This window comes from Chlamydotis macqueenii, chromosome Z (genome assembly GCF_036417535.1).
Source record: "Chlamydotis macqueenii isolate bChlMac1 chromosome Z, bChlMac1.mat, whole genome shotgun sequence".
Classification (NCBI taxonomy): Eukaryota; Metazoa; Chordata; class Aves; order Otidiformes; family Otididae; genus Chlamydotis; species Chlamydotis macqueenii.
The window spans coordinates 37,738,413-37,753,926 of NC_141593.1; the positions used below are offsets into that span (position 1 = coordinate 37,738,413).

General features: G+C 38.0%; 2 protein-coding genes across 2 annotated transcripts in view; both read right to left on the bottom strand.

Annotated features, from left to right (window-relative positions):
• ANXA1 (annexin A1) overlaps nucleotides 1-15,514 on the bottom strand; it is a 419,725-nt gene that overhangs the window by 347,446 nt on the left and 56,765 nt on the right. The gene's annotated exons all lie outside the window — the stretch shown is intronic.
• The window catches only part of GDA (guanine deaminase), a 34,501-nt gene continuing 20,774 nt past the window's right edge, over nucleotides 1,788-15,514 (bottom strand). Inside the window, exons 10-14 of the mRNA XM_086770270.1 lie at nucleotides 14,875-14,942; nucleotides 14,255-14,401; nucleotides 11,203-11,321; nucleotides 10,074-10,101; nucleotides 1,788-8,569 (exon numbers count right to left, since the gene is read on the bottom strand). Coding sequence (XP_086626396.1) covers nucleotides 8,499-8,569; nucleotides 10,074-10,101; nucleotides 11,203-11,321; nucleotides 14,255-14,401; nucleotides 14,875-14,942 — 433 coding nt within the window. The 3' untranslated portion in view covers nucleotides 1,788-8,498. The remainder of the gene's footprint in view (nucleotides 8,570-10,073; nucleotides 10,102-11,202; nucleotides 11,322-14,254; nucleotides 14,402-14,874; nucleotides 14,943-15,514) is intronic.

Below are 15,514 nucleotides of genomic sequence, written 5' to 3' on the forward strand. Positions count from 1 at the left end.
TTTATACTGCTTTAAATATGTAAGTCTCAACATAGTACTCTAGCAAAATGTCACAAAAGCATTTCTTACTGCTATTTTCCAAAACAAAATGTTAAGTAGCAGAATTCCTGTGCTGAAAGCCTAAATGGACCCTTCTACTAAGAACAAGTCTAAAAAGTTTCCTTCCACTTGTCTTTTCTCTGTAGTTTGGATGACTTCTGCTGGTTGATGAAAAAAAAAGCTGTGCAGAACAGCTTTGTTTCTTGTGCGCATGATTTTGCATAAGTTGGTAAAAATCTGCATGCTTCCTCAGGGGTTGGTATTGGACCCAGCCCTGTTTGACATCTTTGTCAGCAACATGGACAGTGGGATAGAGCACACCCTCAGCAAGTTCGCTGACGACACCAAGCTGTGTGGTACAGTCGACACACTGGAGGGTAAGGGATGCCATCCAGTGAAACCTTAACATGCTGGAGAGGTGGGCCCATCCAAACTTCAGGAAGTTCAAGGCCAAGTGCAAGGTCCTGCACATAGGTCAGGGCAATCCCAAGCACAAATACAGGCTGGGCAGAGAATGAATTGAGAGCAGCCCTGAGGAGAAGGACTTGGGAGTGCTGGTGGACGTGAAGCTCAACATGAGCCAGTAATGTGTGCTTGCAGCCCAGAAAGCCAACTGCATCCTGGGCTACACCCAAAGCAGCATGGCCAGCAGGTTGAGGGAGGTGATGCTTCCCTGCTACTCTGCACTTGGGAGACCCCACCTGCAGCACTGCATCCAGCTCTGGAGCCCCCAACATAAGAAGGATATGGACATGTTGAAGTGAGTCAAGAGCAGAGTCACGAGGATGATAAGAGGGCTGGAGCACCTCTCCTATGAGCACAGGCTGAGAAAGTTGGGACTGTTCAGCCTGGAGAAGAGAAGGCTCTTGGGAGACCTTACAGAGGTCTTCCAGTACCTAAAAGGGGCATACAGGAAAGACAGGGAGAAACTCTTTAGCAGGGTCTGTTGTGATAGGACAAGGGGTAATGATTTTAAAATAGAAGGAGGCAGATTCAGACTAGATATAAGGAATAAATTTTTTACAATAATAGTGGTGGAACAGGTTGCCCAGAGAGGTGGTGAATGCCCCATCCCTGGAAACACTCAAAGCCAGGTTGGATGGGGCTCTGAGCAACCCGACGTAGTTGGGGATGTCCCTGGTCCTTGCAGGGGAGTTGGACCTTTAAAGGTCCCTTCCAACCCAAACCATTCTATAATTCTATAATTCTCCAAATTTCAGCATACAATTCCTCAGTGTGTAATTAGTTGTTCTCCTATGGTAGTTCTTGTTTGAAGCAAATCCACTTCTGGTGAGTTTCAGAGCTGCTTAGAATGAGGACATTTTTATGCCTAAGCTTTGAAAACTAAGAAGGCGAAGAAAAGTACTTTAAAGGAGATGTGACTCTGTATGTTTGCTGCCAAGCACAAGAAAAAAGCATTTCAGGACAGTCCACTTCGACACAAAACAATAAAAAGGTTATTGAAGTACTGGCTTCGATTCATCAGGGCAACATATCTGGTAATAAAGATACCTTAAAAGCTGTTAAGAGTTTTTGATCTGGAAAAAGTTCCCCTAAAATAACATTATGCATACTAGACAAAGTTTGCAAACCCCTGTGATGGATGTGCTTGAGTTCCCCAGGAAAAAGGTCAGTTCTGTACATGTCTAACACTTTGCTGTGTACAAGGTCTTCACTGTAAATCTTCATTAGTCAGCTTGCCACTTTTCTCTCTCTCCTCCAAAGTCAAACACAGAAAGAGATGAAGGTTGGTGTAAACACAAGGCCTCTTTATTTTGTTTCAACAGTACATGACTTCCCATTAGCATGATCAAAACCAAACAGAACAGTGGAAATCACATATAGCATTTTTCTTAATACATTGCTCTTCCTTGAAACCACAAGATACAACACGAAGGATACATTCAAAACTGTTAGCTCCAGGTAGGCAATTTTCACAAATGAAAGAACTAGACCCTACACAGAATAGGCAATGAGCAGACAAAACCAAGAACCAGAATCAGACATGCTTATTCCAGTGAGATGTGAACTCTCCTTTGGGGAAAGAAGGTTCATCTTGAAGCAAGAGCTGCTGACTTCCTCAGCTAAGGAGTATGTGCAACCGCTTTTTAAAAGCTTCATCAGCAAAAGCTGTTAAAGGAACACACAACCCAGCTCCAAACCCACAAACCTGATACACAATCATCACAGAGATCAAAGCCTTCAGTTGTCTTTACCACTAGTCCCTTCTACTGAAGGTTTATCTCCAGGGAGTTTTTGTACCTAAATGTGTCTAGGAACACTCGGCTAAGCAAAGCCTTTGATGAGTTAAGTGCAGATTAAGGTAATATATTTTCATGTTTTTGTCAGCTGCTCACAGTTTAGGTCCTGGTTTTGGCTGGATTTAATTGTTACCAGCTGACTCAATTAAGCCAAATCACTGAGTCTAAGAGTTGTGCAAACATAATGATATCTACCCGATGGGACAAACCTTTTGAGTTGAAGCCTTAGGCAGGTGGGTTTAAGATTACCTTTTAGCTTTATCTATCTCCCAACTCCACTCATTCAGCACGGTTATTTTCAAACTAAAACCAAGTGTATGAGAAACCACAAACTAAAGCCAGAATTAAAGCCAATAGATGCTTTTGAGTCCTGACCCGGGAGGAAGTGTGAGTCTAGGCATGACTATTGTGTCCACTTCTGCAGTAGTGACTGCCTCTGCAGAAGCCACAGGGGACCTCACTGGTTGGAGCACACTCTGATTCAGAGCATTTTCCAAAAAAGAATTTCCACTGAAATTTCCAGGAAACTGCCCTCCAAAAACATCGCTCAGCCTTTCAAGAAAAACTATTAACTTTTCACAGCAGATTGTTGTTGATGATGTCCTTTTGGGTTCTCAAGAATTGTTTTTGTTGCTGTTGTTGCTGGTTTTCGTACACAGCACCTTGCAGATGTCACTTGCTGGCTTCTTTGTTGAGAGAAGCACAAGTTGTTGCACATATAGTACAAGGGCTTAAAAAACCTGCAACTTTAAGCCAAAGTTCCCAGTACTTGGAATTTCACTATTAGGTATGTGCTTATGTAATTTAAAATGTGCTGTGCTTTCTGCAGTGTACTTAACTTAAAAAAATCTAATTTTAAAACCAGCTTATTTTCAGTTGCTCTAGTCACACCAGATACTTGTCATCCTGTGTCAGACTCAGTCATCACTGCACCATCAGGCACATGACAATGGACAATGTTTAGGGCATGCAGGAGCAGAGATTTTCCCCAGGACCAGACTGCTTCACTCTCTGACCTGGCCAATGCCAAATGTTTCATAGGACATATGGAGATAAAGCATAATATCCCCTTGCATTAGGTTTCTTCTGAAGTTCTTACAGGTAATTTTTATTTAAACCTTGAAGTAAAGGTTGAGACGTTGAAAAGTGTTATAAAATCAGGCTACTATTAGCTACAATTATTTGGGCTTGTATTATTAAGCATGTAAGTAATTACTTTGGAAATCTGCTCAGTTGTTGGGCCTCAATGGCTTTCAGAAGGAACGAAGTCTATGATTTAACAGAGCATTTCCTGAAAACCTATCTTCTTTTCCAAGCGTTTCCCATCCAGAACTTCACTGACATGTCATCTTTCATCTTGTTTTCATGAGTTCCTCTGACCTAGCTTCTTTCTACTTTGCATCATTCTGTATTCTGCTATGACCCTTTTCAAATCTCTTCTCAAATTCATGGTTTTTTCCCAGTCCTTTCTCAAATTTTCAAAAGCCCTTGTCTTTTTTTTTTTAATACCTTCTACTTGTTCACTCTCATTTTAGAGATTAGTTGACCTCTGCCACACAGGGCTGCAGATAACACAGCACTGTTTATTCATACAAATCCAGTAGTTTAAGAGCTGTCCAGCTTATCATCTGGTAGAGATTGTTCCTGGAATGCTTAAAACAATATTTTTAAAAACCTTGCCTGAGCAATGTTCTTAGTATCTTTCCCTTTTAAAACTGGGATATTCTTTGAAAGAACTTGGGCTTCTTATTTTTCAAGACTTGCATATTCTCTTTAAATGTATAATCAAGAATAGTTACATTCTCTTTTGCTCAGTAGAACAGCAGATATTTAGCAAGAATTATGACGTTTTTCTAACCTGCATTGCAGGAATAAAATTTTTAAAAATCTATTTCTCTGTAGATATTTTTAAATTAAAACATTACTATTCATCTCAGCTTTCATAAATTCTCTATAATCTTTTCATTGATGAGTAATCAGGCACAGATAAACAGAGTCATTTAAACATTTTTTTTTTTCTAACAGGAAGTCTACTTACAATACTTAAGTACAGTGAACAAATATACATTTTTCCCCTACAAAGCTTTCAATTGCACAAAAACCACAGAATAAATATAAACATTTGGCCAAGGCAACATTTTAAAGTGCAGAACTCTACTTGCCACACATGAATAATTCAAATAACGCTGCATAATGCATAGGCGATACTTACTATCATTTCATTAATAATCAAAAGCTAAAGTGTCACAATGAGATCAACATATAACAGTAATATATTCCATTTACAATAAATAAATGCTCACCCAAACATAGAACACACTAAGCATATTGTCCCAACAAGCAAGCTTTCCACAAACTACCCTTTTTTTTTCCTTTGTGTGAATGGTGTGCTAAAACATTGAACACAAAGACACATTTAGAAACAAAGATCCCATCCACAATCTGGCAGGAACTAATGGGGACTGACACCTGGAAACAGCTGCACGTACATTTTTCCAGAGGTTTTATCTCATCAGCAGCTTTGTGTCAAGTTATACTTGACTGTGTCAAGTTATACTTTTCTTCCAATTACTCTTCTCCCATTAGTGCCTGATTGCCTAATTTTAACTTTTTTCTTTTTCTTTTTTTTTTTTTTTTCCTAGAAGAGGGAGGAAGAGGGAAGAAGGTTCTTTAATTTGTCTTCAGCTACTAAGTTCTGTGACAATGAGGATGGAGGCGGAATAGCCCAAGTCCTAGCCTCCATTAGCATTTCAGTTTGAGACAGTAGTGCTGTCCTGAGGTGAATTCCCAGTCATCCTCCCTTATGGAACCTTAGTTCAGTTTGCAGCGCGGTTTTGGTATACAAGGATTAAGTTTATTTTGGAGGAAACTACACTGAAGGCTCAGCTGCATGCCAAATAAAATGCCTCTAAAAGAGACATTAAGAGTCTGAACCAATTAAGAATCTGCTTCAAACTGCATATGCAGTGGAGACATTTATTCAAGGAAACAGACTATATGAAGTCTTAAGATGCATATAGTGTAGATGTACGAGTCTCAGCAGTAACTGCTTCCATCTACTGATCCTCCCCTACTGCACCAAGTGTCTCGGCAATCTACACATAGCCAGAAAGTCCCAAGAACCAAAACTTCACAGTGGGATCCTCAGTGACCTTCCCAGAATTGCTTCAGAGAAGTTTGGCTACTATATCCTCTGTATCTCCTAAAACCTTAACATTTCTGTGCATAACCCATCTTCCACTGACAGCTTTTGGGACTACCTCAGAGCACCCCACTCCAACTTTTTTTTCTGGCATTACAGTCTTTCTCCATCCAATTCTATTTAAGATGCTGCTGTTGAAAGTACCTCTCAGTTTATTTCTTATATTCATTCCTCCACTGGCTTCCTCTCATATAAAATTGAGGCTTCTTTCCTTTACCCCTAAGCACCTCAGCATTTAGTGTAATGCTATCCGTCTTTGTCCTTGCTCTTGCTGCCCACAGCACTACCTGCAGGCAGAGGTCCTCCTCCAGCACAGATCCTTAAAAAGTTTTTAAGTCTGGGTAGTATCTGGATACTAGACACTAGCAAAGCTAAAACCAAAAAGCTGAGTTCCTACCTTGCGCCTGAATTTAACAAGAATCAAACTGTTCGTGACACAGCCAATATTCAGATACAAAGCTCATTGGCAGCAGTTGTCCTAGGAAGTCCCTTTGTAACTGGGCCAGCAGTAAAGGGTTGAACTCTGTTAAAGTTTTTCTGTATTCCCAGTTTGCAAATAAGCAACCTCTCCTCCTCCACAAAACTTTTAAGAAGAAATGCTGAATCTCATCCTTAACAACACTACAAAACAGTTGAAAAACAATGAAGTCAGAGACAGTTCAGACTACCACTAAAATAAAAGCATTGATTTAATTCATAGCTCTGGAAGCGAAGAAGTAGGGCACAAACACATATCGTACACAAGGCTGTGTAATCTTTCTCTGCCTCAGAAAACATTCTTGCAGGAAAGCCAAAGCTGAAAACCATGCAACTCCCTAAAAATAGTTTAAAACTGTAACTGGGAGGATTAAAACATGTGTCTCACAGATCTTTGGTTTTGGAACGTGAAATTTGGTCAATCAAATTCATGTCAAAATTCATGAGGAAAAATGCTCCCTGAATCAGGAAACCACGTTAAAGAGCTGAAGACTGTATTTGCCAAGCAAGTGTGCTACTGTGTGGGTGATTGGGACACATGAAAAACAAAAAGGTTAAGAAAACACCCCGACAGAATGTGGAAATCTCTATCCTTAAATCTTGACTCCTACAGCCTTAGGAATCATTGACGGTAACAGATATGAAGGCTGCACCTCCACAAGCATATGGCACAGTGCAGTGCCCTGTGAAGACACTGGAGCTAGCTCTCAATGAGCAAGTTGCATATTGCACTCAAGTGGCATCTGCACGCCAATATCCCCTGCTGTTCAGTAGGGCTACTCGCCTTTGGCAAATAAACCACACTGAAATGACTGTACCGCTTTAAGTGCTGAAGTTAGCTTTTACACTTCCACTTGACACTATACTGTCTCATGTAAGTGTAATCATAACGGTACATAAGCTCTGAAAATGCTTTTAAAATCAGAAAGTTATCAGTGACATTGAGCCAAGCGCTCTCCCAGAAGTAGACATGCAGTGAGACTTTGGTGTAGCGACCTCCCTTGTTTCATGAACAGAGGGAAGTTCTGTGCCTTTGCATTGCCAGGCAGTGAGCTAAGTGTCAAACAAAGTTTAGTGAAATCAAAGGAGTTTGAAGCAGACCTTAAAAGCATATTCACGTTTATATTAACTCAAAACAATATGTTACGTTTATAGTAACTCAATACAATGTCTCTATTGACACTGAAATTAAAGCTGACATCCGTTGCGTTGCAAAAACGTAAAAAAGAAACAAGAAGCAACTCCTCTTCAAGCTAATCTTGAAAAAGAAAAAAAAAAAACCAACAAAAAAAAGTCTCTGATAAAAAGTAGGGAAACATGCCTCTCAAGAAAGTTGCACAGATTTCCAAAACAAAAAGGGCACATTTTTTACCTGGAATTGTACAGGGCTGGAATTATGGTTGCCATGTTGAAAGACACAAAAGAGCACGTTAAAGTTGAGCTGCTTTTTCCAGTGACAACTTCCACATCAAGTCAAAAGTGGTAATGGCCAGAAATACCCCATTTCTCTTGGATTTTTTTTAAACCCACTCACTTCCCTTACAGAAAGGAGAAGGGATATCGTATCATCCTGTCTGAACAGTCAGGAGCAAATAAGCTTGGAAAGGTTCTGCAGGAGGGTGAACTAGATGAAGCACTCCCTCTAGTCCAGAAAAATCTCTTCATTTGTTTGCCATCGACTAGCCTGCTCAGATATTTTAGTGCCTGCTTCTAATTTAACACAAGTTTCATTCAGCTGTTGCTTAGCTGAAGGTAATTCAACAGACTGGGTACAAGACAAGGCTGACCACTTCTAGACTCAGGAACAAAATCTGTGGAAATGTAGTTCCAGCTGACAGCATCACAGAACAATGCAGCCCTTCCGCTCTCCCAGCCCATCCCCCTGTGACTAATGCCCTGTTTCTTATTTGGTTCTTCCACCAGTTCTCTTCTGTCTATGAATGACAAATCTGAACTCTTTGATAAGGATCCCTATTTATTATAAATACACACTTCTTATCTAATTTCTTAAAAAAAAATGTTTTAAATGAAATAATCACTTTTTAAAAAATAAGCTTCTAAAGAAAACTGAAAAATGTTCTAAATGCCCCAAAATGTCACTTATTTTTCCATACTTGGTGATAGTATCATGGAAATAGTCATTATCTGCAAAATAAATTTACTAGCATTTTTAAAAAAAAAAATTCAGATGCATTATAGACAATTAGCATCTCATTGCTCTTGTAATGCTTCCCACGCTATTAATGAAAGAAATAACAGGTGTCCTCTTTAATGAAGGTATTACCAAATCCCTTATCAACTCACACACGTTATCTTTACAGAGAAATTTAAATATTTGTTTCCTCTAGAACTGTGACAATTTTGGTAAAGTAATTCTTAAAAGGTTTAACAAAATTTCTAATGTTTGCAAGTTTCAAAATGTTAAACAAAAATGAAGTGTAATTCCTGATAATCAGGAACTGTGTTTAATCATTTTTTTCCAAATCAGATGCAGAATATTTTGCAAAAGAGAAATGGATTTATACTGAACTTGAAAAAGGAACCACTTGCTTTCCAGCCACATAAACTTCAGAAATATTCCGATCATCACCTGAAATAACACAGTCAAAACAGAGATTTGCCCATAAATATAAGCACTGATTTAATTAATGAAACTTACACAATCCACAAAATCAGTTTTGGAACGCATCATTTGCAGTGTCTGTTTCCTAGCACTAAGAAAGTTTATTTGGAGAGAAATAGTCAGGGCTACCACAAAGATCAATGGATGTTTAAACTATCCGTGCTTTTTTTTTTTTTAAGAAACAAATATAGAATTTAGGTGCTGCAACGGTGTCATGGGTTTTGTATATATTTAGTAGATTCAAACCCTGAAAATATTATATATCTGTACAGATAATGCATTGTTGAACCGTATCTGAACTAACTCAGATACTAGGCAGCAGTAAAGCTGGTTTCCCTCAGCCACCTTCTCAAAAAGCCTAATTAGAGAATGATACAAACACGGTCAGAGCTAACACCAGTTATCCCTACATACAACATAATGGGCAGCACAGCTCTTGGTCCAAACAATGCCCTATTGTCCTGGTTCCAGCTAGTACAGAATTAATTTTAACCTGAGCTAGCAGAGAACCTGGTGGCCCCTATGGCTGGAGGATACAGCTGGGATGGTTTATTAATTAGCCAAAAGCTGGAATGGTTTACCCAAATTAGCCAAAGGGCTGTTCCATCCCATGTGACATTATGCTCAGTATATCAGTCAGGAGGGTGCTGAGGGGAGCCTTCTGCTGCTTGGGAGGTTCCACTATGAGCTATTGTACTGTAAATTATGTGCTTCAGTATTTTCTGTTATTGGAGGTTTCTTTTGTACCTCTGTTTTCTCTTCCTCTGTTGTTCTCTTAAACTTTTTTTATCTCAGCCCACAAGTTTTACCTTCTTCACCAATTCTCCTTCTTGTCCCACTGTGCGGTGGGGGTGGGGGTGGGGTGGTGAGGGAGTAATGAGCAACTGTGTGGTATTTTAGCTACTGAGTAGGGCTAAACCATGACACCTACAAATAATATCTATTATCTTAGTGGAGTGGGATTGCTTGCTTTGGGTTTTGTTTATTTTAAAGGCCACCTTTTTTGTTTGGGAGTAAAAAAAACCACAATGGCAATTGGTCAGCAGAAGTCTTTCTGAGCTGAACTGGTTCTAGACTGGTGATTAGCATGTTGGTGTTACGTTACTGTGAAATATGATTTAGCTTATACTGTACATAAAAATAGGTGTGGTAACAAATCCGACAAACTTAGTGCATCTGGTCCTATTAAACTGACTATTTAGCTATGTCCCAAAAACAAAAGCTAAACCACCTAATTCTTATTCAGTATTTATCAATAAATATTAATAAATGTTTGTTTAATCAATATAAATAAATATTGTAATATTAATGTTTATATACAAGGTAAATAAACATATTTAGTTATTGTATTTTAGATATATTGTATTATTATGTATAAATACATTTATTGTTAACCTCCACATTAACTTAGGCAATTTTTGATATATGAAACAACAAAAGAATTTTATATAGGCTAAGAATCAGAACATACCTAGATACAGAAACTTCTGGACAGTGTCCTATAAAAAAAAAAAAGAGATAAAACAAAATTCAGAAAGCAGAATCTGCTATCCTAGATCATAATTATTTGAAGCATGAAAGAACTGACAAAAATATTTTTCACAAATAATTCTACTAACAGTAAAATAAAAAATTTGTATATTTTCTCACAAATAACTTTCAGTAAGGAAGCTGTATGTCTTGGGAAGAAAACACTGCACAAATGTGACAGTATAAACAAATTGGTGCCTAAAACAGAATATTTCCCCTTTCTCTTTCTTAGATATCTCAAGTTCATTTACTTACTGAAAAATAAGACAAAATTGTAAGCATTTTTAAAGTCCTAAATTGGCTAAAAATATTTAGACTTAAACTGGAAAATACTTTTTTTTTCCAGAATTATTTAAATTAGTAAGAAGATTTAAAACTTAAAGAATTTAATCTAATCCAGATTATTGTGTCTGAAACAGATTAAGGAACAATTACCTCACCACTTGTGCCTGTATTCCTACATAAATGGTGACATTCATAATAGAGATGGTGATAGATGGTCTGGCCACATCAGTCAATTCAAGTAACTGTTGTTTATTACCTTTTTTACTAATAAAGGGGTTTTGTATGAGAGGGTGTGTCCATTGCTTAAAACCATTACTGCTTATATGTTTGCATAAAAATTGCTTTCAACTCAAATTAGCTGTCTTGACTTCTTGCTTAAATTTACAGTAGCAGTATAGTCAAGGCAACCTAGCCTTTATCTGGGAGCAGGTTGCCATTTTTGAGTTTGAACTCAACATGGTAACTAAAATTAAATTGCTTTTTCTTGGCTGCCATTTGTCACTGCAAATAGCTAACTGTAGTTGGCAGCCTGGGCTAATAAAACACGAATTAAAAAATGTTACATGCATGTTTGCTCATGGGGATATGGGACTATCACTGAGGATAGCAAGATTCTAAACAAAAAAAACCCAACCAACCACTGAACCTCTTGGGCTGAAACACAGGCAGCAGCGGTGTAGTACACCCAATTTCTGTTACTGGAATAACTCTCAAGAGACTTATTCTGGCTGTATCATAGACATAATTTCCAGTAATTTTTTTATCATTACTCCTGTTCTGATTACCTCAAAATTATCAGCAGAGAACAAATCAAAAGGGCTGTCTGAGGCCTTCGTGTTGATTAGCAGTGCATCGAATTCTTTGCCAACCTCAAAGTTTCCAATCACATCATCTAGTCCTAGAGCTGAGGAAGAAAATAAGCCCACAAACAGATCTTCAATGCAAGCCTCTTTCCACCATATGGAAACACCTGGCAACATACTTGAGATGTTCATAAGAAAAACTACAAGAATTTAGATGATTACAAGGAAAAACATAAAAGCAAATTCAACAGTAGTGAGCATATTAGCATGGGAGTTTGTAAGCAACTTCTCAGTAAAAACATGTATATTTTGGTGAATTTCTGAAAGGTATCTGTTAAGAGTAAAAGAAATCTGAAAAACAATTGGAATCTCTTTTAATGTTTGTTCTTTGAAGGTTCTTCATTGATTTTGTGTCATTGCAGATCTGATGTACAGGCCACTAACTGTTTAAAGTGGAATAAAAATAGTTTACATTGTAAAAATGTTAAAGCTCCAAAACAGATAATGAAATGAGGTTAGAGAAACAGTAAAGTGTATATAATACTACTCACCTTACTAATAATACTACTCACCTTACTAAGGTAAGACTTAATTGTCTGAACAGTTTAAGCAACTTTGACAATTTGTATAGATCTATTACAATAGTAACATATAATAATATGATAGTAAAGGAGGTGTGCAGAGAGGATAACGAGCAGGAACAAAGTACAATATGGTGTGGAAAAAAAAATCATAGCCAGATCTGAAAGTCTTATACTGACCTGTAAGGCTTTTCTTGTGGTCTGTTATTTAGCTTTGTTACTTCAAAGCTTCATTACAGCCTCTAGTTGTCAGGTTCACAAGCACTGAAAATCTACAGTTTAATCTTCAGTGACTGGGTGCTTGCAAGTGCTTAGAATATGTAAAGGGAGGCCTTTGTCTCCTTGGAAATAATTTACAACAGTTTTAAGTTGTACAAAGTATCTGTGTATTAAATAAAATTTTCCAATATTTTGGAGTTAAACTAAGTTATCAAAGGGGATAATATCCACAAATAATTTTTCACTTGTTTTCACATTGCTCCTTTCTGACAAAAGAACTTCAGCCTTCAGTGAAGTTTGTGTGTGGCAAGAACTTCACAACACCCTAAAGATGTTTAAACTCCTCCAAATGGTGAAATATTTTGACTACCTGGCAGTTTCAACTAAAATGATCTCGTATTCCTTCAAATTTGTGAGCAGAATGCAATATTTAGATCAAACAGAAGAGGGTGACAAATGTTTAGGAATCTCAGCAAAGCCAACGATTGTAACAAGGAATTGTTCATTTAAATTTTGGCAAACTGTACTTGTCCAGGCTACTGGAAGGTTGTATTGAGTAATTTATATTTTACCCTTGAAAGCGATTCAGTAAACATAAACCAGCTCAAAATCAATATATAAAACAAACACATTACTGAGTACACCTAAGAACCCAGATAAAATATGCATAGGAGTAGCTGGGAAGGGAAACCATGTATGAGTTCAGGATTTTTTTTAAGTTTTCCTTTCCATATCTCAGCTAATGTTCTGACCTTCATAGAATCATAGAGTGGTTAGGGTTGGAAGGGACCTTCAAAGGTCATCTAGTCCAACCCCCCTGCAAGGAGCAGGGACATCCCTGACTAGATCAGCTTGCTCAGAGCCTCATACAACCTGGCCTTGAACGTTTCCAGGGATGGGGCCTCCACCACCTTTCTGGGCAACCTGTTCCAGTGTTCTATAACTTGCATCGTAAAAAAATGTTTCCTAATTTTCAATCTAAATCTACCCCCCTGCATTTTAAAACCATTACCCCTCGTCCTATTGCAACAGGCCCTACTAAACAGCCTATCCCCGTCTTTCTTGTAGGCCCCCTTGAGGTACTGGAAGACCACTATCAGGTCTCCCCAGAGCCTCCTCTTCTCCAGGCTGAACAGCCCCAACTCTCTCAGCCTGTCCTCATAAGAGAGGTGCTCCAGCCCTTTTATCATCTTCGTGGCCCTCCTCTGGACCTTCTCCAACTGGCCCATGTCCTTCTTGTGCTGGGGGCTCCAGAACTGGAACCTTTTATGAGAACAATATATTTTGTGGGGAAAAATATCTCTCCTTTTTGTCCCCTGCCCATTTTCTATCTTCTCTATTTCCCCATTATACTCTCCATAAATTCAAACAGAAGCCTATGAAGACCTGTTTGATGACATTTCATTAAATTTTTCAAAGTTCCATTAATAGTTCCCAATGATGTTTTCTGACAACTACAAAAATGTTACACTGAAAAGACCTGGGACCAGCTCTCTAGGAGGTAAAGGGCTCATTTCAGCTAACAGAAATAGTAATAAATTTTTAGTTATGTGTGGATTTAGTCCTTGCTAAATCACACAAGTTCTGCTAAAACTTTGCTAATTGTATAAATCAGTATGTGCCTACTGATCTGACAAAACATGCCAGTGAACCAGAATAACTGATATACTATATGACTCTATTCTATAGATGTAACTGTGTCTTAGCCATGGTGCATATCTTGTTCAAATTTTGTGCTTTTCTCTGACTGATGAGTGATCTGCAAGACATTTTGATTTGCTGGAAAAGACACTGACAAACTGAGTGCCTCACTGAGGGCTCAAAAAGCAGAAACAAAATTAGAAACTGATGACCAACAGGATGCATGATTTTATAGTAATTGTACAGCTTTTCCTCTAAATGTTGGCTGCTGAGAAAAGTCTTTCCAATTGGAGTGATAAACATACAAGCACTAACGATTAAGAAGTCTGAGGATCTTTGCAAAGAAACTGTACAACCCTGAAAAAATCATTAAGATTGTATTATTAAATTCAACATCAACATGAATACTCTTCTGTAACAAGCCTAGGATGGGCATGAGAGACTGAAGGATATCTCTGGCCAGCAGATACCATTTCAGACTTTTCTCTGGCACCAGAAATTCTGTTAATTCAGCAACCTTTCAAAAACAGGGAGAAATAATATCAAAAAGAGCTGTAGTTCTCTGAGTACATCCTAAAGAAATTTCTGCTTACCTTGGCTTCCTCCTAGAGTGGCTAGTTGAAAAGCTTCTCCAAGAGTTAGTCCTGTTTCATTCACTTTATTGATCTGAAGGCTATTAGATGCCACCATTGTTTTCCTGATGGCATCAAGCATAGAAGCTGAATATCCACCAGCAACATCTAGAAGGGATCAAACTCTTAAAAACAAGTTTTGGGAATAATTCTTTGGGTTAAATTTCTATGAGGTCTAAGTAAATGTTAGAAATCAGCAGATGCGGTAAACACAAAAAGTTTTACTACTAAGTGCTGTCTCTGAACTTATAATTCCTAATAAAGGTGCTCTCACATACAAAGTCAGGTAAATAGAATACAACACAGAATAACAGAATCCTGAAAAGTCGTTGTTCAAGACCTGATTACTCTCATGACAGGAACAAAACTTTCATAATTCATTTTTTGTTTCCTTTTTAAACATTTTTGGACCAGCTCTAGATGTCAGTACTTTACACTTCTTTACTCCAGAAGTGTGGGGGAAAAAAAAAGCAGGTCCATGAGTTGAAGACATGCTGACTTTTAAATATGAACCAGCAGGCATGATTTTGTATCTCCCAATGGTTTCCAAAAGAAACCATTTTTTACAGCAAACTACTGACCTGTGCCAAGGCCAAGCTTCACATTGTGTTTCAGGACCTTCTGCACATTCAAGACACCGCTGCGCAACCTGGATTGGAAGAAGAAACGTGTTCTGTGTGATACATGCAAAGAAATTTCAGGAAGAGTAGGGCTGCAGAGCTGTTTTGTGACAAAGGCTCTCAGAACGTGTGCAATAGATTTGGTTTATTAAACTGGGATGGAGCATTTTCATCTGAAAGATGGCGTTTAATCACTAAAAAATAAAGGCAGCTTTTCTCAATTAAAAACTCACAACTTATATAGTTCTCTGCTGAAAATGGGCTCTCAATATACCTGTGAAAAAAATTCAAATGTGATATAAAGTATATTCCAGCAGATGGGAGCCAATTTGATGAGCTCCAATAAGTCATCACAAGCAAGATATCGATTACGTTAAAGGCAAAATTACTGTTAATATTTATTACAGTATCCTGGCTGAATACCATACAGTATCTCATTTCTGCTTAATAGAAAGAAGACTATACAGCCTATCCCCATTTCCCCAAAACATGTGCATACTTCGGGGGAAAGAGAGATGGCCTGAATCTACCATTGATAGAACTGCCAAAAGAAATAAAGCTTAAAAAAAGAACTTTTTAAATATATATATATATACACTTT